General features: G+C 33.4%; 1 protein-coding gene across 1 annotated transcript; it reads right to left on the bottom strand.

The window, feature by feature from the left end:
• Positions 1-1,166: 1,166 nt before the first annotated feature.
• Positions 1,167-21,620, bottom strand: LOC134532451 (myrosinase 1-like). Its single transcript, XM_063368856.1, has 11 exons — positions 21,390-21,620; positions 19,115-19,248; positions 18,434-18,568; positions 18,065-18,187; positions 12,317-12,500; positions 9,452-9,546; positions 7,654-7,801; positions 5,302-5,459; positions 4,052-4,186; positions 2,697-2,803; positions 1,167-1,390 (listed from the first exon to the last, which is right to left on the bottom strand). The coding sequence occupies exons 1-11, from the start codon at positions 21,529-21,531 to the stop codon at positions 1,252-1,254; spliced, it is 1,500 nt and encodes a 499-aa protein (XP_063224926.1). The 5' UTR covers positions 21,532-21,620; the 3' UTR covers positions 1,167-1,251.
• Positions 21,621-22,631: the final 1,011 nt, after the last annotated feature.

Here is a 22,631-nt window from a genome sequence, read left to right on the forward strand (position 1 = left end):
CGTAAACTGTACTATGTATTATCTTAGTTTAATTCTGCATACTTACCTATCAGTTGAATTATTTTGCATTATTTACATCCAATTTTGTATTCTCCCAACCAATAAAACTAATTTTTCAAGGTGACATTTTCTGGATGCCGATGATTTGCAAAACAGTCAATGACCTATCTAAAATTGGCAACATTACTAAATGGTTTGTTTTATTTTTATATTTAAAAAACTCAAACTTGTTTCTTTCATTTTTAAAAATTAATTCGAATTTAAAAATTTAAGTATTACTGATTCACTAAAGTTTCAATCTAGTTTTCATATCATAGTTTCACTATGAGAGAATGTGTTTTATACTGAAAATATTTAGTTTTCAGGTCTCAAAATAATTTTTTATTATTTTAAAAATCTAGCTCTTTAAATTATATGTCGACTTAAATATAATTGCCACACAAAGAAAAATGCTCATTTACATTCTTTCCGTAAAAAATACTATAAGAAAATATATTTTAGGGTTTCGGGATTGTTTCTACAAATATTAATTCACTCATTTGTTTGGAAGTATAATTTAATTTCTCGGGTCAATAAACTGTATCATTAAATAAGGGTGACTACACCTATCACGATAATGACACCAGTTCAAAAGTATTGACTTCAGCAAGTAACCAAAGATAAGTCCTATATCACGTAAGAAAACAAAACCGCGCAGAATCTTTATTGCATGCCGTATAAAAATATTGCAAGATTGAGAGGCCTAATCCCACTTAAGAGATTTTGAAAACCAAAACATTATGTTTATTCAGAGTCAGAAGTAGTCATCTCCAAACAATTATTCAGTACTAAACACCAGAGTTTCAACCGGGAAAACTATTTGCCGCAGCAACCACTGTTAACTTTAGACAACCCATTAATTGATATAATTTCATTTGGGAGAGCCGAAATTTTAAAATTAAACGAGAGAAAGTTTATGTGGCCTTAAATCTGCTGAAACCAATATGGCTTCTTTTGGTTCCTGTTTCTCCCTCTTAACTTCACTATGCATTAAAATTTTGTCACACAGTGTTCATTATAGCGACGGGGATATGGAATTAATTTATGAAAACTTTTTTTGACTTAGTATTTATTCAATCCTTTTATTTTCTTTTAAAATAACAGTGTTAAACAAACAAAAAACATAATTAGTTTTGAAATGAAATCTGTTTTTAATTTCAAACGAACATATATTTATCACAGTGGGTTTCACTTTAAATTTCATGCAATAACTTATTCTTCTACTTTATCCAAATACTCCTCAGGAAGACTTCTGTTCTTTATCATTGAAGCATACACCTTTGACGAATCCTTTGGTACCCTTGGTCTATCAGGGTCATTAAAATCCACATAGTAGAGGCCGAACTTCATCCTGTAAAACAATTAAGATAAGTAATGTGTTTCGCCATTATAACTTAATAATCTTCTGATTATTATTAAATGTTAGGTTAAAACAAATTTTAATACGTGCGTACACACACACAAACTCTCTCTCTATATGTATGTATATGTATATATATATGTGTGTGTATATATATATATATATATATATATGTGTGTGTGTGTATATATATGTGTATATATATGTGTGTGTATATATATATATATATATATATATATATATATATATATATATATAAAAAGAGATCTGTGAGAGAGAGAGAGAGAGAGAAAGAGGGGAGATAGGTTTATAGTGCTCAGGGGACACTCATAAAGAGAGACGTAATAACTAACGTCTAACGTTCTCTTAATTCAGTACACAACAAACACCCAAACTTGAAATTTCATTTTGGAAATGTGTGTCAAAGCTGCAACCGTGAAAACACCGCTGCTCATTATATCTTCTCAGACGAATAAAAGCAAATTGTATATATACACACACATACATATCTAAACCCTCGAAGAAAAAGGCGTAATTTCACAAAAAATTTCAACTTTTAGGAGAGCGTTATTATAGCCTTGTCCACATAGTGTTTATCTTCTATGGAAACTGGAAATGCTTGTTTTAGGTAATTATAGTAATTGAGAACATGGTGCTCTATGCTACATCATGGGCATTTCGCCAACTCTATTCCATAAGAATTGACACGGTTTTATTTACCTCCAAAGTATATGTACATATTTATATAATTTTTAAGTTCAAATTTTTACTTTTGTTTCTTATTGCACAAGAAAAGCATTCCTCCTTTACAAATCACGTTAACCTTCTACTGTCGGGCAACTAACTGCGTCAGCGGAGACAGTTTGTCAGTGCGTCTGAGGATTGTTTTGTGAGTCACTCGTAGCTGCAATTTAGTTACAAGATTGTGTAGTTCACCATATAATACAGAAATAACTTTCCCGAGGGAAATTGGCGTCTACTTGAGTAAAAACGTTAGTAGCTAAAATGGTTTACATTTTTATCTCTGCTTAAAGACTACCCGTAAATTAATTCATTCATTCAAATAAAAACCAACATAACAAGAGGAAAAGTGTCGTACGATATGGGGAGATAGTTCTTTCCTTCTAAGACGACTAAAGATTTATCGAAGGCAAGTAAAAAAAGTGTAAACGTAGGTGTGTGACATACGGTGGATGCGATAGTAGCACAAAACTTTATATGTATACTTTGATTAGCACAGTAACCAGATGCATGAGGTGAGCTGGCTAAAATGGATTTTTTCAACTCCCAGACTTACGAGTATCCACTGGCCCACTCGAAGTTGTCAATAAGGCTCCAAGCCGCGTGTCCTATCACCTGGACATTATCCAGATATATGGCATCTAGAACTGCAGCCAAGTAGTTCTGAAAAATATAAACATGACCATGTAAGTGCGAATAAAAACAAGTTTAAGCATGGCACTGGTCTATAAATATATCTACTCATATGACAATTGAATATTTTCATTTGGAATGCATTTTCGCGCATAATTTTTATGAGAAAAAAAATTTCTTTTCGTCGCAGTTCTTGTTTTATCACCGAAGCTGTCAGAAGCAATTAAAGGGTAGAAGTCAATCTATATTAATTATTGAAACATTATTTTGAAGATAAAGTTCACCGCTAATGACTTGAAATAAAAAAATTGAATTTTTTTTTACTTAAATGCTATATCTCCCTCAATACGTCATCAGAATTGAAATGACTTAAAATAAACAAATAGTCAAAAAAATATTTTTAAAAACATATTTAGTACCTTTTTATAAATATATTTTTTTTGTCATAAAGGCAGCGCCATTTAAAGAAGGTGCCATTTATTGACACCTGTTGGATTTGTTTTTCGATTATTTGCACAAGCCTAGTCTATCACACGAATAAACCGAATTAAAACAACGTTTCTTATCACAAATAAGTAATTATAACTTTATTTTTAAATTTATTCAATTTTTTTTCTTTTGGGATTACTTTAGAGCATTTGCAATGTTACGTTGAAGGTACTTCTCCTAACCTCAAGAACATTGGACCAGAACCTTTTTCTCACATTGACAGTCATACGTGGCTTTTTTACGAGTTCGTAACTACCGTCATTTTTATGTTTATGTTGGACACATTTCGCCAAAAAATAAACGATGACCACATTACAATTCCTAACATTTTTTCATTGTATTTTTGTAAAGTAAAGACTTTTAAAAAAACCAATATTGTTTTTTATTGGTTTACAATAACCTTTAATTAATTTACTTATTTACCCATTATTATATTACCATTCAGTATCTGATCAAGCTAAAATGCGAATTATCCGCATGGGTCAGCTAATAAAGGATAGTTTTTAGAAAACGCGCCTCAAAGCCTCCAAAGAGGATTAAAATTTTGTTGTGTAGTTTAAGAAAACTTGTTATATGGCAGCACAAAAAAATATTGGGACCAAATAGTTTCCTTTACCTAAGCAAATTTTCATACTAACATTCAACTAAAGATAATAATATTATCTCAACTAGTCTATCCCTTACACATCTTTGCTTCTAACCGATTCAATCGATACGTCAATAATATAAATGCTGTATCGCATTGAGAACTTATATATTCATAATTATAAATGTGAGTATTTGACTTACCACGTAAAATCTGGTTCTCATAGTGTCATTAAGTTCCCCGCTATCACACCATCCATTTTCGGTGATCAGAATGTCAACCCCGTTGTATCTCTCGGACACCCACTTCAGAATATTTCTCATGCCAAAGGGAACATACTGAAAAAATAAAGCACGTTTATGATTACCATTTAAGTAAATTTATACAACCCTAGCTATAACTTGAATGCAGCCCTAATTATTCAATATTTACATTACATGCATAACGCACGATCGTTTGTAATAATGCCCTCCATAATATTCCGCAGAAATTTATTTTGACCAATGACTGAGAGCGAAATTCATACAAACACATATACACAGTCATAAAATAAAATTTTTGAAATGCAAGTTTGTTCTGACTAACAACAGTAATGGCTGACCAGTTGAAACCGCTCTTCTCGCTTAGCGGTGAACATAACGATAAATTCAGAAATTATATACTTGTTCAAAATTGGTATACTGGACCTACTGATTTTTAATGGATTAATTTGTCAAAAAAAGCATTATCAATGCCATTAACTGAGGTTATAGTCCATGGAAGCTTAGCTATGTAGTCCAAGATTCTGAATTTTCAACACTTTGAGGCTTGAAACCAACAACTACGATTAAGAGTTTGCACTGTAACAGTCAAGTTACTTCAACTTTATAATGTCTGGTGATCATGAAAAACTACATTAAGTATGGTTATTTCGCTACATCAAAATATTGTTGTCTGTTGACTCTGAATAATGCAGCTTTGTTGGTAGAGAATAACTTAGATTTAATTTAGTGATGGTCTGATTCTGTACCAAATTCCCAGCAAGAGTCATTTGGTCACTAAACTATCTTGATTATTATTAATAATCAAGATATTTTAGTGAGAAAATGGTCGTAATTCCACTACAATACTGTAGGTCTTTTCGTAAATGGGAACAGATGCCACTTCATCAAACGTGGCAGCCCTTTTGTCATAGGAATCCTTGTGTGTTGGTCGGTTCTGTCGTTATTAGTTTCATCGTTGGGTCCATCTAGTCGACATCAGCTGATGTAGGCTTGTTTTGTGTACGTTAATGTTTTAATTTTTATTTCTTATTTGGCATTATTGAAATATTACCATGATAAACAGTGCAAGACTGCAATGGCGTATGTAGAAAAATTGTATTAACTCAGGAATACTTCGTTGCAGTCTAATGGGCAACTGGTTTTTATTCAGCGGCATGTATGCCCCTAGCCACACGAGTGCGGACACTTGCCCTGAAGTATGTGGCCGCCCCGTACGGCCAGGCGTCGTCCTGTTCCGTCACCAGGTTGCCCATGTCGTTGGCCATGCTGATCTGGGAGACCGTGGCGGTCGCGGGCTCGCTCAGGATCTTCGTCGTGTAGTGGTTCAGGCCGAAGAAATCATAGCTACCTGCGGAATTTAACATGTATACCTATTACATTATTATTTTTTTACAATTCAAATTCAATTAAAAGCAAACACAGTTTTGAAATTAAAAACCTAATGTACTTAAGTGTGACATTTTACGTGTTCCTACTATCAAGGTTTTAATAAGCTCTACTATCGATGTAAAGTATTAATAAACTATCTACGGTACCAGGTTTCGCACGGGCAGATGAAATTTTATAAACACACTATTGGTTAAATAAATTATACTCTTTTAAAAATCTTTATCTAGATGTGCGAAGCCGGGTTCAGTAGATATTATTTTTTTTTGTTTCTCCCAAAATATCACAAACGAAAAATATTACAAAAAATAAAACACTGAACAAAATGAACCTGGACTCATAATGAAACGTCGTGTCCGTCCATTTCCCATCTGTCCGTCTATCACGTGATCACGTGCCAATCAGAAATCTCAAAAAATTCCACCCGTCCTTTAAAAACTACCCAAACTTTAACTTTCGACGGACGGACAAATGACATTGTAGCCTCAAAAATGTTAGCAAGGTGTGCCGGAAACATTTACAGTCTCAAACGGTTTGGAAATCCTTTTGTTGGTTTAGCTGCTTGCATTAATTGTTTATAACTTGCATTTGAACGCATTTTTGGTTTTAATCATCATCATCATCAACTTCTTCCAGCTTGCGGCCGAGTCAGCTAAGTAAAATGCTTCCATATTCCTCTGCCTATTCGCTAGACAATGCCATTCTATCTTTTTTCTTGCATTTTCTCATATCTCATTCAAGTCCTGCACTCCTGCTCTTGCTTGAACCATTTCTTTCCTTATCCTGTCTCGCCTCTCAACTGCCAACACACTCATCATATTCGCAGCATCTCTCTTTACTGTAGCCCTAGTCTCTGCCCCATAACGCAAAAAGCGGCACAACTTCTTCGTAATAAAAGAATCTCAAGAAACCAAACTATTGAACAATATAATTTCACTTATTAAATTTAATGACGGAGGAACAGCTTTAAAAGAGGATCATAATAAAAATAATAATTATGAAAATCTAGGCACATAATTCTTTAAACCTTTAATGACAAATAAACTTCTACTACCTAAACGCTCATTAACAATATTAGCTAAACAAAATAAACAAGATGAACATATACCGTGAGCAAATATTACAATTAAAGATCAAAAAACTCCTCAATATTTAAAGCATGTTATTCCACCTAATTCTAACCCCATATGAATTACACAAGACTAAGCAATTAATGACTTTAAATAACTTTGTCGAAGACATTGACTAAGGGCGACTCTGCCACGTGCATCGGATGTCTCGTCGCCTCTACAAGCACTGAACAAACAGTGAGAGTTATTGTTGGTGACGGACCTCTGTGAGACTACAATCGGTGAACTTATAATTTGATGGTGTAACAATAATGGGGATAGCACATTTGTTTGGAAGTTTAATAATTATTTCCGTCAACTAACCTAAAATTATAGTGAAAGCAACAGAGAAAATTTCAATTTTTTAATGCTTAAAAAATTAACTTTAAGTACCTACGAAATTTGGAATAAATGTCTGCTACACAAAAAAAAATCGTCTGCACTTTTACAAAAGATTCCTTTGGAAACTGGTTGACAAAATATAGTTTGTAATACTACGAGAATGATATTGAAACTTTGTACAACTCATGGCTATGGTTATTTTTGTATATATGAAATACATTTTTCGAGATAAAACTGAATATTTATTACGAAAATTGGCGCAAATTTTTATTTTTTAATTGAAGTTTCATTTGGGGATACTATTTTTAACCCAGGGAAAGATAAAATAATTTTTTGTAATTTGACTTTATTTTATTTTATTATACTTAATTAAGTTAACGGTTAATACTGGAAAGCTATTCAGTGAACAGTTTACAAATAAATATTGAATGCACTGGAACAACACTAAACATAAATGCATGAGTAGTAATCTGATCCCAGTATAACTAAGAACAATTTTTTTTAGTTATATACTTGTTTTCATGTAAATGTAAATATTTAAAAATATCTGTAACTTAACATGAATATATCTGTTACATTTACAAAAAAAATGAATAGTGTAGGATATACGAACATCGATAGTTTACTATTTGAGATTTGCAACCAGGTATGTTCGGCAGCCTCGTTAATTAGTTGGGTTTTTCGGTATTACAACATTTCACGTACCTTTGATGTAGTCGACCCATTCTGGACCGAACTCCGGCAGTCTGGACCTGCGCAACCCCTCTGCCTTGCTGTTCCGCGCGACCCTCTCCTTCATCACAGAGGGGTAGTCGCCCTCCTGGCTGAATATCGGGTGTGCGAACCAGCCCACCTGTGACAGGATTAGCACTTGAGCTGCAATCAGTTAAAACATGCTTCTTTTCGTCTTAACATAAAATTTTTCAGCTTACGTTTAATGTATCTTTTAAGAATATAAAATTACTTACTATTTATTTGTAAAAATATATATTATTGCAAACAGTCATAAAATGAATGCTTGTGAGGTTCATAGCAAAAAAGAATTCCCATACCCACCCTGCATGTACACCGTTATAAAATACAGTAAATTTACGGATTTTTCAACGAATAATTCTCCTAAAATAAATGAAAAGTTTTTCATAATTTAAAATAACTGAATCTTCGTAGTAACCGCGCCGTATTTCGACTTCCAAGTTATATATTTCGTTCGTGACAAAGGTGGACCCAAGAAGAGTGTTCTAACAGTAGAATTCACCAGTTTTTTTAATGTTTTATTACTGTATCAAGAATATTTTTTTGGATTCGTGTTCAAAGAAAGTTAATTCAGTCTCCTTAAACTTACAAAGCTTGCATGAAATTTACAAAGATCCTTGGATAATTCGTAAGCAGCGTTCGTCAATAATTGGAGGTGACATTTTTAACTGTGCATTGATACACATTTTGAAACATGGAGACTGAATTTGTAAATGTTATTGTCCACAGTTACTCAAAACCGAATTATTATCATGTCCTTTTTTATGAAACGGTCTTACATGTTAAACTTTGGTCAAAAATTTGGGTCTAATTTGGCGAACCAAGAGTGCACTTGGAGTGCGTTCTTTTACAAACGTATATATGTAAGATCTAGAAAAACAGAAATTTATTGCCATGTACTCTTGTAATACTGTAGTCATATTGGATAATTTACCTGTGATACTGTAGGAGTGGTAGCGTTCAAGTAAACACAACAACATACATGCGTAAGTTAAGAACACCCAGTAAGTGATATTCCGTATAGTTAGTTTTTTTGTAAATGGAACAAAAATTATAATTTTAAATTACAGATATTTGTAAATAGGTACATTTACATGAAAAAAACTGTATCACTTCAAAAGAGTGTTTGCAGTAATACTGGGTTTGAATTATTAACTAGTCATTTATGCTTTGTGTTGTTCAATTACCTCCAAATAGTTAAAGTTATTTCTAAACTGTTCCCTGAATGACTCTCTAGTATTAACTGCGCACTTAAAAAAATAATAAAAATTCAAATCAAATTTTAAAAAATTCTAAAAACTTTTCCATGTATATTTTAATATTCTTGAATGAAACATCTATTAAAATATAAACTCATGCGCCAATTTTTGTAAGAAATAGTATTATCTTGAAAAAGTATTTCATAAATACAAAAAAACCATAGCCATGTGTAGTAAAAATCTACAATATCGTTCTTGTGTTATTACAAATTATTTCTTAGCAACCTATTTCTCAAAGGAATCTTTTGTACAAGTAAAGACAAATTTTCTGTGTAAGAAATTAAAACTGTACTATGCAGTCAAAAATTTCAACCAAAATTTAAAAATAATATTGTACTACACTAAACTGCAGTACAATCATTCAAGACATATTAACACATTAATCTCAGAGTTCAGTTTACGGTCATAACCTGTATTTAATTGTTGAGAGCACTTGTGAAATTCCGAATCCTATCAAAACAATTAGATAAGAGACAAAGCAGACTACTCACTGTGAACTGTAGATATCTCTCAGCTGCTTCTAAGTCAGCAGCTGACTGAGATTTAGGCACCGCCCACGCTGCGCTGAGTGTGATCCCAACTTTGCCTGCGAGGAATAAACACTATATAGCTGTATCGACATTTAATATGCTTTTTCTATTTTTATAGACGTTTTACTAGCATAAACACCTTATAATAAGCGCTTTTTTTTATCATATTTTGATTGCTAAAACACAATATCTCAAACTGTGTTAAGAATTCCTAATTAAAAGCACGCAATTAGTTATACATTTTATATATGCCATTATACACTACATAACAGGCTTAATGGATTTGTAAAAAATTAAAACTCTTTCTTGTAATAATCTTGAACCATTCATTCGTAAAAAAACTTAAGCATAAAGATATATTCTAACACTTCTATAATTTACATAGTTTTTTATATACCATATTAATTTCTGTAAAAGAGTTTTTTGAAAACCAAACCAAAAAAATAGCTAATATGAATTTTGTCTGTATATTTCATTTTTTGTTTTGTCGTAATGTAATTCCTATGTCTTGTGTAAATGTGTTTTTTTTTCTGAATTTTTTTTGTATTCATATGTTACCTGTTGTTTTATATGTATGAGTTATCTTATATCTATCCTTATCGCTGTTGTGTGGCACAACAAAAATTGATAAATAAAAATTATATCTTTGTGCTGGGTCACACATTAACGTAAGTATAATTTGCAAGCAAAGACAGCATTGCAAAATGACCTGTCTAAGAAGACGCATGAGATTTTAAAGATATTATTTCTGCATCCTAAAATAAACTAAAAGGAATAGAAGTTATTACTTAATTTGAAAAAATCTAACTCACCCACTTCCACTTATTATTGTTCAGATTGTTTAAACATACAGATACACTAAGTAACGATTCATGCAAACAATTTATTCTCAGATTTTTCCTTCCCATAATTTTATATATGGCGATATTAATTAAATGTTATAAAATAAAATCTACACAATTTTCAATATTACATGGTTTTAATTTTTAAATGGTTAGTTTAAGTTTATAAATTTACTGTTTTTAATATTTATTTATAATAAATATAACTTATTTTTATTAGCTGTGTAGATACGATTGTTTTTAGTGAAACAGAACTTAACCCTTTTTAATACTCCAGAGTGATATTTCAGAGTATGGAAAAGAGGAGTTAGTGTTTACAGTATGATTATTTTTCTTACCAAAAAAATTATTTCCGCTTTGTAAGTTCAGTATATAGGTTTTTGCATTTCAATCTTTATTAACCCCCATTTCACCCTATCCATTACTTTTTGTTTTTTGTTTTACTGTCAACGAAGTGTGAAGCAAATGCAATATCACTAGAAGTTCTCACTGACAGTTTCATCAATTCATTAATTTAAATATATTTCAAATTATCAACCAACTTATTGCATTGTTAAGACATCATAGAGCTGTTTTAAATAATTTTTTTTAAATCTCCTTAAATGTTTTCTGAGTAAATAATAATATCCGTGTTAACGTAAATTAGTGGGAAGGTTTAAAAATTAAATACATTTTCTAATGTGTATTTTTGGGACGTATTTTAATTTTTAAATATTTTAGATTCATTTGTGGTGTTTTTAGAAATTTGGCCTTGAATCACCGCACGAAATACAGCAATAATTATCTTACTTGACAGAGTACTGGCAAGGCTGACTGATGCTATCTCAAGGACAAAACAATGACTTTTGGGCAGAACAATAGTCGTTGTTGATGCTGATAGTGTCTATGTATGACACGTGATAAACGTATTTAATAGTTTCATAACGGTCGTGTTAGCATGTGGCCTAATTAATGTTAAAAAAAGATCTTCGTTTATATTTTTGATATTTCTTTCAAAATCATTTTGCGTTACAGTTCACAGTTTATTTTTTTTAATATTTTTGATATATTGTCGAGTTAATAACTTAAAACCTTCTTTAATACAGTGTATTTATTAATGTTAATCTTAACGATTTTGCAAACAATTAAAAAGATTATTTGCTTCGTTTTAATAAATTGAGTCGGAAATTTAACTCAATTTTTTTTAATTAAAAAAAAAATAATATGGAGTTTAAAGATAATCTCATCTAGTATAACCAAATCAACATACATATTTTTACATTCTATATACTTATAACTCGACAGATAAAGTAGCCTCTTCGACCGAATTACATCTTACCCTGACTTGTAAGGTACATCACACGTCATTATTTTACCTAGTTTGGGTGATCAGATGTAAATTGATCTTAAATGATTTTAATTTCCATACTCATCGCGGATTATTATTTTTTACATTCTATTAAGTCTTTGGCTTCCACAGAATTTCAGTTATTTAGTTTACAGCAATTTAATTTGCAACATTATTAAAGGGGGGAAAAATATCTTTCTACGTGGTTAAGTTCTTTGTCGAGGGACGAATCATCGTACAAAGAGGAGAAAGAAAACGAGCCCAGCAACGTATATAGTATAGTGCTCTCTTTATATCTATTTGGCTTTCTCGGTCTTTATTCGCGTCAGAAACGTTTCAAAACACTGTTTCGCGAAAACGTTGCATTGAAATTCGGCCTTGAAATTGTACTCTCATCGCGCCCAAAGAAGTTTCACTTCAAAACATCACGCACAGATGGACAACGTGGGCTGACAACGACAATGCAGTTGTGACAGAAAAAGATCACAAACAAAGAACTACCTTGAACAAGGCAGACGGACCGAACGATGCATATAGAACAACAGATAATCTGGACAGCACTACGACGATGGCTTCTAAGAGACAGCAGTTGCAACGTGTCGGGAGCTGACGTCACCAGGCATAGTACACATATGTCTATAACGTGGAGGCGCCCACCTCCCTGCCGGCGGCGGAACTCCCGGTCGTACAGGCGGTAGGCAGTGGCGTGCGCCTTGAGCAGGTTGTGCATGGCCAGGTACTCGCCGAAGCCCGGGGACACCAGGTCGGCCGGCGCCTCGCAGGCTGACGTCAAACCCACCGAGATCTCGTACGGCTCGTTGAAGGTGGTCCACAGCTTCACCTGCGTCACGCATCCTCCTGACGCCGGCGGCCGACAAACACACTGTCATTTTTACACTGATGAAGTACGTTTTTCGAGATAATACCGGGTACTTTGTACAGAAATGGGTGCATAATTCTATATTTTAATTGATGTTTCATTCAAGAATAATTTTTTAAACCATAGAAAAGATAATCGAATATTAAATATTTGAACATTGTTTGGTTTTATTATGCTTATTAACATGCGCAGTTAATACTGGAAAGATGTTCAGGGAACGGTTTAAAAATAATTTGAACTATCGGAAGTACTAGAAAAAAACAAAACATAAATGTCTGGGTAAGAATCCGAAACCAATATTATTGCAAAATGTATCTTTTGTATCGATTATATTGTTGTCATGTAAATGTACAATTTTAAATTTCTCTTCCATTTACAGAACATGCAAGAAAAAAAAAAGTTTGTTTGAATTTTAAAAAAAATTTGTCTGTACATGATAAAACAAACATTTACTTGCTAAAACAAAATATTTTGTTGGCCTAACCAAATTTGGCGAATAACAAAAATTGATTTGTTACAACTAACAAAAAGTACATTTTAATTAATAAAATCATTTCGTTGGGTCAACAAAATCTTTCCTGCTGCAAAATATTTGTTTGGATCAACAAAATAAATATTTTTATTTAACCATAGGCCTATACAAATATTTTGTTGAGGGTAACAAACCTTTCTCTCAGTGAGCGCTGGAGCTAGGGGTGCGAATAAACTGGACTCACGTGTGTGTTCAAAAGCTGCTAGGCGCGAGATCACTGAAGGTGGACATGCCCAGGCCAAATTAAATATGACACGTAATTGTGTTATGTAAATATATGTAATAGTTAAACTTACATGAGCTATCTTAGGAATCAGAAAATATTGTATTTATAGTTACTTTCATACGAACATATTTTAATTAAGTAAATGTGTATAATAATTAAACTTATATGAGTTATATATGATATTAGAAAATATAGAATTTATTATTTAGTACGACATTAACTGTATAATGTAAAAACCATAAACAAAATTTTAAAAGTTCTGCGAAATTAGAAAATATTGAATTCACAATTTCTTTAGTGTTACAGTAACTGTAAAAAGTAAATACATACATTACAAGTAAATTTCTGGGATAAATATGTGGAATAATAAAACATATAATTAATAATTACTTGAGTTGAAATTAAAGTTGTATAAATATATACATAATTGAACTCTTACGAATAAGATTTACTAAGAAAATAATAGCATGAATCTAATTTATATAACAATTCATTTAAAAGAGGTATCTACATAATTATTATAATACATTGAATTTACAATTAGTTCAGTTTGACATTAATTGTAAACATTAAATATATTTAATAATTACTTATTACTTTAAAGTATTTTGAAAAAAATTTAATTCAGTTAGGCAGTTTGATAATTTTACTATTCCTTTAAAAAATAGGTAATATAGAATCTTTGTACAAACATTAATGAATTTAAAATTTTCATGTTAGCGTTCAAACAAAAAAAATTATAATTGTCTTGTGCTGTTACTAGTTTCAGAATGCACAGAACTTAATGATTTATTTGAATGATATTATTATTTATAAAACTTATTATATTGATTGTTATTATTATTATGAAATTTTATTATTTAATTTGTATATTGTTCGCCCACAAATGTTATTTAAAATATATTCTTATTAATTAGGTATATCTACGAGAGCTATGCTCTATGTAGTGGGGAAGACATATATGGGCCGGCAATTAGATATATCCCTCTAAGGACCAATTGAACAAAACGTAGCCTATAAACTGTGTTATTATACGTGTCATATACGAAGGATGTGACATTGTTGGAAATTATGTTTTTAAATTTAATTCAGTTTTGTGTTTGCAACTTTGTTAATAGACTACTTTTTGTTTACAAGATGTGATTTTGTAAATTTCGTTAAAGGCATTCCGCCCCAGCCAATCAGAGGCCATGTTTCAGGTAGAAGGCATCTGGAACGTTTCTATTTGAGAAAGAGTTGTGTAAGAATTGGCGTCCCAGTGAGATGCAAGGGCGCGGAGCCTGTTAAAACTTCAAAAGGAATAAAATATATTAGCTATTTCAGACCATCCGCAACAATGGATGAGTTTTTTTCGTCGTGTTGTTAAATGTTTACTAGTTTGTTAGGGCATATTCTGACGAATATGTACCCAGGAGTGATTAGTTTATGTAAGTAAAAACCCTCCATACCATGTGAAACAGCGCCATACTAAAGTTGTTATAGCGAAGTACTAATTGAAAGAACATTGAGTTTAAATTATATTATCAACATTTTAAAAGACTTTAAATAACCAAAAACAGTAAATGTTATTGTAATTGTAAGCAATATAATTTATCAATTTTAACCTAGAGATGAAACAAGAGAGATAGTTTTCTGTTCTACCGATTGTAAAAACTGAGCTAAAGCCTAGGTACACGAACTCTACAACGAACTGAAATTGTTATTTAAATACTTGATTTTGTGGATTGCTAACTCGTTGATCACGCAAAAGTGCAACATAATATTACGTATTTTTGAATGGACCTAAATGAACTGTTATATCGTAATCATGTGTGCGACGTAAATATCCACATGAATAACTAACATAATAGTCATTCCACAACCCAGTTCAGTAATTTATTGATAATAAATTTTATTTAAATATTTTTATTTAATAATTTTTGTAATAAATAATGTTTCAACGTATGTTAATTTTCCTTACCAATTTCCCGAGTTATGAATGAACCTGTCATATTAACCTATGCTTTGTGTTGTGTCTAATGCTCATTTGTGTTAAGTAAGTTAGGCCCTTGTGTAGCAATAGGCGCCGATGTAATAAATTGCCACACATGTAATTAAATATTACACATAATTACCAGGACCTGAATAATATCTGTGTTGTTTTACCTACCTTTATACATTATTACAAATTATATATATATATATATATATCGGCAGAAAGTAATAGTAACCAACAGTCAAACCTATCTAGCATAATAATAGTAGAAAGTAGCTGAGTGGGGAAGAGCACAGCACAGAAAAGTGGCACATAAACGTGGGGCCCGAGTGTGTTGAAACTGAGTTGTCACACCTTATTTCTAGTTGTCTTTTTGTCCTGATAGTATATCTAATCCATTATAATAACATGGCACACAACCACTCCACATACTCGCTCAGGAGTAGGCGTGACAGTATGTGTGAAGACTGCGATAACACAGGGAATTCAGGAAGTGACACGGCGACTACATCATCAGCAGGGGGTTCACCAGGGAACACTTGTGTGGAGGGGCCTAGTAATCACTCTACCACCGTGACTGAGAGGTTAGGGCGGCCCATGTCACCGGCAACAGGGGAGCAGGAGGAAAGGGAGGCCACTGTCCCTAACATCACACCATTGCCAGATAATACTGCTACTTCACCTGTGACAGTGGAAGCACTCATGCAGTTATTACGGCAGAATAATACTTAAATGGAGCAGCATAATGCTTTAAATAACCAAAAACAGTAAATGTTATTGTAATTGTAAGCAATATAATTTATCAATTTTAACCTAGAGGTGAAACGAGAGAGATAGTTTTGTGTTCTACCGATTGTAGAAACTGAGCTAAAGCCTAGGTATACGAACTCTAGAACGAACTGAAATTGTTTTTTAAATACTTGATTTTGTGGATTGCTAACTCGTTGATCACGCATAAGTGCAACATAATATTACGTATTTTTGAATGGACCTAAATGAACTGTTATATCGTAATCATGTGTGCGACGTAAATATCCACATGAATAACTAACATAATAGTCATTCCACAACCCAGTTCAGTAATTTATTGATAATAAATTTTATTTAAATATTTTTATTTAATAATTTTTGTAATAAATAATGTTTCAACGTATGTTAATTTTCCTTACCAATTTCCCGAGTTATGAATGAACCTGTCATATTAACCTATGCTTTGTGTTGTGTCTAATGCTCATTTGTGTTAAGTAAGTTAGGCCCTTGTGTAGCAATAGGCGCCGATGTAATAAATTGCCACACATGTAATTAAATATTACACATAATTACCAGGACCTGAATAATATCTGTGTTGTTTTACCTACCTTTATACATTATTACAAATTATATATATATATATATCGGCAGAAAGTAATAGTAACCAACAGTCAAACCTATCTAGCATAATAATAGTAGAAAGTAGCTGAGTGGGGAAGAGCACAGCACAGAAAAGTGGCACATAAACGTGGGGCCCGAGTGTGTTGAAACTGAGTTGTCACACCTTATTTCTAGTTGTCTTTTTGTCCTGATAGTATATCTAATCCATTATAATAACATGGCACACAACCACTCCACATACTCGCTCAGGAGTAGGCGTGACAGTATGTGTGAAGACTGCGATAACACAGGGAATTCAGGAAGTGACACGGCGACTACATCATCAGCAGGGGGTTCACCAGGGAACACTTGTGTGGAGGGGCCTAGTAATCACTCTACCACCGTGACTGAGAGGTTAGGGCGGCCCATGTCACCGGCAACAGGGGAGCAGGAGGAAAGGGAGGCCACTGTCCCTAACATCACACCATTGCCAGATAATACTGCTACTTCACCTGTGACAGTGGAAGCACTCATGCAGTTATTACGGCAGAATAATACTTAAATGGAGCAGCATAATGCTTTAAATAACCAAAAACAGTAAATGTTATTGTAATTGTAAGCAATATAATTTATCAATTTTAACCTAGAGGTGAAACGAGAGAGATAGTTTTGTGTTCTACCGATTGTAGAAACTGAGCTAAAGCCTAGGTATACGAACTCTAGAACGAACTGAAATTGTTTTTTAAATACTTGATTTTGTGGATTGCTAACTCGTTGATCACGCATAAGTGCAACATAATATTACGTATTTTTGAATGGACCTAAATGAACTGTTGTATCGTAATAATGTGTGCGACGTAAATATACAGATGATTAACGAACATAATAGCCATTCCACAACCCAGTTCAGTAATTTATTGATAATAAATTTTATTTAAATATTTTTATTTAATAATTTTTGTAATAAATAAAGTTTCAACGTATGTTAATTTTCCTTACCAATTTCCCGAGTTATGAATGAACCTGTCATATTAACCTATGCTTTGTGTTGTGTCTAATGCTCATTTGTGTTAAGTAAGTTAGGCCCTTGTGTAGCAATAGGCGCCGATGTAATAAATTGCCACACATGTAATTAAATATTACACATAATTACCAGGACCTGAATAATATCTGTGTTGTTTTACCTACTTTTATACATTATTAAAAATTATATATATATATATATATCGGCAGAAAGTAATAGTAACCAACAGTCAAACCTATCTATCATAATAATAGTAGAAAGTAGCTGAGTGGGGAAGAGCACAGCACAGTCTTCTTAATACAATCATTTTCTTAAAAAAAAATCAGTACAGTATAGTACGTAGATGCTTTGAGTTTTTGATTTTGGTAACTAACAATTTAAAATGTTAAGCAAATACACCACGTGTACAAATACTTACCCTGTCTCCATAGGTCGTGTATAGCAATCTAGCGTAGTCCTCGAAGTAGTCTACTATTGCTGGGTTCATCAAACCTCCAAGATCTTGGAGGCTTTGTGGAAGGTCCCAGTGAAACATCGTTACCTTAAAAATAAAATATGAGAAATTTAAAAAAAAAAATACTTAAAGTTTAAAGAAGACTTAGAGATGCGTTTTATGTGATATATGTATATAATTATATTTTGTTTCTTCTTTGGCTTTACAGGAAAAAAGTAGTATGTTGATTTAAAACTATATATCTGGTTCTGTCTGCCAATTTTCAAACATGAACGTGACGAAAAGACCTGCGCTTCAAACAAAGTCTGACTCAGTTAATTAAAAGTCACTCACCACAGGCTGGATGTTATTGGCGAGCAGCGCATTGATGAGGTTGTTGTAGTAGTCGATGCCGTCCTGGTTGATGAGAGATAAGTTTCCTTGTGGCATGATTCTGGGCCACGAGATTGAGAAGCGGTAGAAGTCGAACTGCGCAGTGTAACAGGAAGCTATAAATTAACTCTTATTATAACTCCTAACATAATCTTACAAAGTAGGGGATTGGAATTCCGTCTAAGTTAGACTTTGTGGATAAGTGCTTCTGTGTACGTTACTGTCAGGTACAGTGCAATGCAAAAAAAATATAAATAAAGATTTTTAAATTTATATAAGGGTTTCAAATGCTTTAAGCATTAAAAATAATGATAAATAACCATATAGAGTAATAAATAAAGATTTACAAAAATATTATAACATTAAAAAGCGTAAATTATTTTCAGTTAAGGTTATATCGCTAACAATATTTTTTTTTGGAATTTTTTTTTTTTTACTTTTTTAAGTGAGGTGCTGTGTGCAAGTTCTGTTCGCTTCAGTACTCCAAGAAAATAGACTAACGCGTTGTTTTCATAATGACTTTTTAAGATGTCACGAAATACGTTGAGATAGCCTTTTTTTCAAAGCGCTATAAATACCCATTCAACTGAAAGTTGAAACCCTCCGGTCGTCGGGAAGTGGAAGCACCGCCGGTCTGCTCACCCCGACCTCCTTGGCAGCCCTCACGTCCTCCTGGTACTTGTGGTAGGAGTCGGCCGCCACGTCAGCCGTGGCCTCGTTGCTGATGCACTCCGGGTGTCGGTGGATCAGCCGGTCCCAGTTGCTCTCGCCTCGGCCTGCGCCCGTTACCACTCGTCTCATCTCTCTCCTTTATCAGCATTTCCAGCTCCAACAATCACCTGCGCTCTCTTGAAGCTAGTATAAGAGTGAGCACCTCAAGAATTTGCAGTATGGATTATCCCTGTATAGTAAACTATGACTGTGCATACGAGTGTAATGTCGCTAACTGGCAATCATATACCATTACACTCGTACACATATTGTTAACATTTTTACATGGCAACGTCTAATAAATCGATGAACGCCGGCTGCACGCACGAAAAAGTGTCTCGCTACGCACATTGTCCCTTTACGCTGTGTCCCGTTACGCTCATTGTACGCTTGCGCCGCATCTATCTCTCTTCCACTCGATTGGAACAACCATCGATTTGACTTTTTCGAGGCACATTGTACTTGAAATACTCCCATTCGTTTCCTACCTTTCCTATCATCGTCCTATCCTTAACACAATAACACAGATTGGAAGAAGTTAAATAGCAAACATGTATTTAAGTTATAGTTAAAATAATATATTCGTTAAAGTAATAAACATATTTGAATTAATGAGTGCAAATAGAAATTAATTTATCAATTAAATTGTAGATTTCATTTCACTCCTTCTTTGTATCCATAATTCAATAAAAATGATTCAATGTTATTCATAAAAGTATGCAATCATTTCATCAATGTTTTGTTATGACGTTGTCACGTTAAACTATCGTCCGTAAACCGACTTTACAGACAACCAATTTTTTACTTACACTTATATACATTTTAACCTATCAATACAATCATGAGAGCAGAGTGGCGCAGTGGAAACGTGCTGAGCCCATAACCCAGAGATCCGCGGATCAAAACCACGCTCTGCTAATAGGCTTTTTAAGTTTTCAACCTTAAACCAGCATTTAATGAAAAAATAGGTATGGGTACATTTTTATGCTTTGTAGAAGACTACGGAATTTATATAGATTTTTAAAAAGTTGGCAGATTTGATTGTCTGTAATCGAAACTTCCCATTTGTATGAATACCACGGCTAATACTTTCAGTTTTCTGCCTGACGTCTCAGGAAAAAAAAAATAGTTTTGCTTGTTTATTTTCTAAGGCGTGCCAAAATAACTACAGTTGAATTGCAGATTCATTAAGAACTACCACGGGATGCATGCGCAGAGTCGTGTTATCAATGCAGTTTTATAACAATGGATTTAGGCTGCTCCTACGAATTATATTAAAACACTGGATAAAATAACGATTTGAAGCCTCCATATATAATTTCTGACTTGAATATATGCAGCTTACTGGATCAATATTCACCCGTTAAAGTCCAGGGCATTATCATGTGATGCTTTCTCTAACAATTCATTTGAGGCAAGTAATCAAGACATCCGTCGTGAGTAGGTAGAATAAAACTCTCCCTTATTCCTTACTTTTTTATTCTTTGGCAAGGCAAAACATTGAGCCACGTCTAGCAAGAAAGTTACTTTTGACCTCTTCCCTAGAGTGATTTAATCAAATTATTTGGAGAGGAGGGAAAAAAGCGTCAACGTGAAGTCTAGAAAAGGAAATAAATTAATCATTACTTTAATTAATATATATATAATTAAATAATAATTAAAAGCAAATATATTTGGCATGAAACCAAAAATAGAAACTTTATGATGATGAAAGCCTTTACAAATCTAAGTTTTGAAAAATTTTCCGACTATTCCTCTACAAATCAAGAGATAACTGAGTAATTTTCCAGGATGCGTTCACTAAGATGGTATTATACGAAACTCGGACAAGAATTGTAACGTTGAATTCTTTTAATTAATGCCGAGCGTGATAAATATATGCAAATTGTGTTTTCAGCTACTAATCTTGACTCGAATCACGCGTAGTTTCCGCACCCGCCGCTAGAATTCGTATAGGCTACTATTGAATCATTTGATTAGCGGACCGACATTTTAAGCTATATAATGAAACTGCTCCGATAAAAGCAAAAAAAAAAAATATTTTGGACATGATTTTCGACAAGGGATTTTTATTAACATAGCTACTGCCCATCTTGTTAAAAATTCACTAAACAGTAGTACTGGCTTAGTGAACATTGTTTCGCGCCGCCCGCCACAGATGGCAGCACCGTGGATATGCGGCGCGACACGTCGCGCGTGCACTGACCGCTGGTGTTCCAGGCGCCCTCCACCTGGTAGGCGGCACTCGACGCCCCGAACAGGAAGCCCTGGGGGAAGCTGGTGTTCCTGGGCGCGCCGAGCGAACAGGCGGCGGCCAGCAACAGCAGGAGCGGCGCAGTCGCGTGCATGGCGCCGGTTGTCGTGGCGCGCCGAGACGCCCGCCTTATAGCGCGCGCGAGTTGGACCCTGGAACCTTCACCTCGCAGCGGTCTTTGTCTTCCTCAGCAGCCGTGTTTCCCTCGTGATCACCTCTCTCACTCTTCTTTTTCAGTCGTAGCTACAAATAACTGTGATTCGCTCATTGCGTTTGTAAAACACAAGTAGCAGTAAATAAACCGTCACGTCGTTTAACTAGAACTCTCTAGCCCAACCAAACTATACTTTATTCATGATACTCATTTTTCTTGGATGTTTCTAGCTGCAAATAAACAGTATTATAGTTTGTTGTAAAATGCATTTTGCGTATTGATTTATCAATACTCGCCTTAAAAGAATTCAAGCCATACATATATATATATAAAAGGGGAACAATGGATAATAGGATAAGAAGTATTGATTACTTACATGACAACAAGCACATTATTAATTTTATGAATTTATTGAAAGAAGCGTAATTCTATCTTATGAGAAAGTCGTGATTACATATTTTTATCTTGGCTCTTAAAAGCCAAATCAAGATTGAAATGGGGGAAAACGTTACAATATGTTTGAGGGAATATTGCAATCCATTAGTTATCTTTGGTTGTGTGTGTTCACCCCATTGCTTATACATTGTATTAATATACATATGTCTTCAGATGTCATCACGTTAGATCACACATGATTTCGAGGGCTGTTATAAAAATCTGGTTTTATGAGAAACAAGACAAGTTTTTAAAGAAGACAAAAATTTATTTAAAGAATATTTTATCTTTAAAATAATAAAACAAAACTAAAAAAATATGTAGGCCTATGCTTATTGTGGGTAAAAAAAATCGTTTTTAGTTTGAATTTGCTAGGAGGAAATTATTTTATTGGGAAAGCAGATGACCATCGTAAAAATAAATAAAAGTCTAGGAGTAATGACTTTTTAAAGTCTCCGTCGCTGTGCCAAAGCTATTTCGAACCAATACACATATAATCCCTCTAATGAAAAGTTAAGCGTAAGGGTTAAATGCTACGACGTGACACGTCGGAGAGCGATCCCACAGTGCCTTGCTTCGAGCTCATTTCGTGTGATCGCAATCTT

The sequence above is a fragment of the Bacillus rossius genome, chromosome 6 (assembly GCF_032445375.1).
Source record: "Bacillus rossius redtenbacheri isolate Brsri chromosome 6, Brsri_v3, whole genome shotgun sequence".
Lineage (NCBI taxonomy): Eukaryota > Metazoa > Arthropoda > Insecta > Phasmatodea > Bacillidae > Bacillus > Bacillus rossius.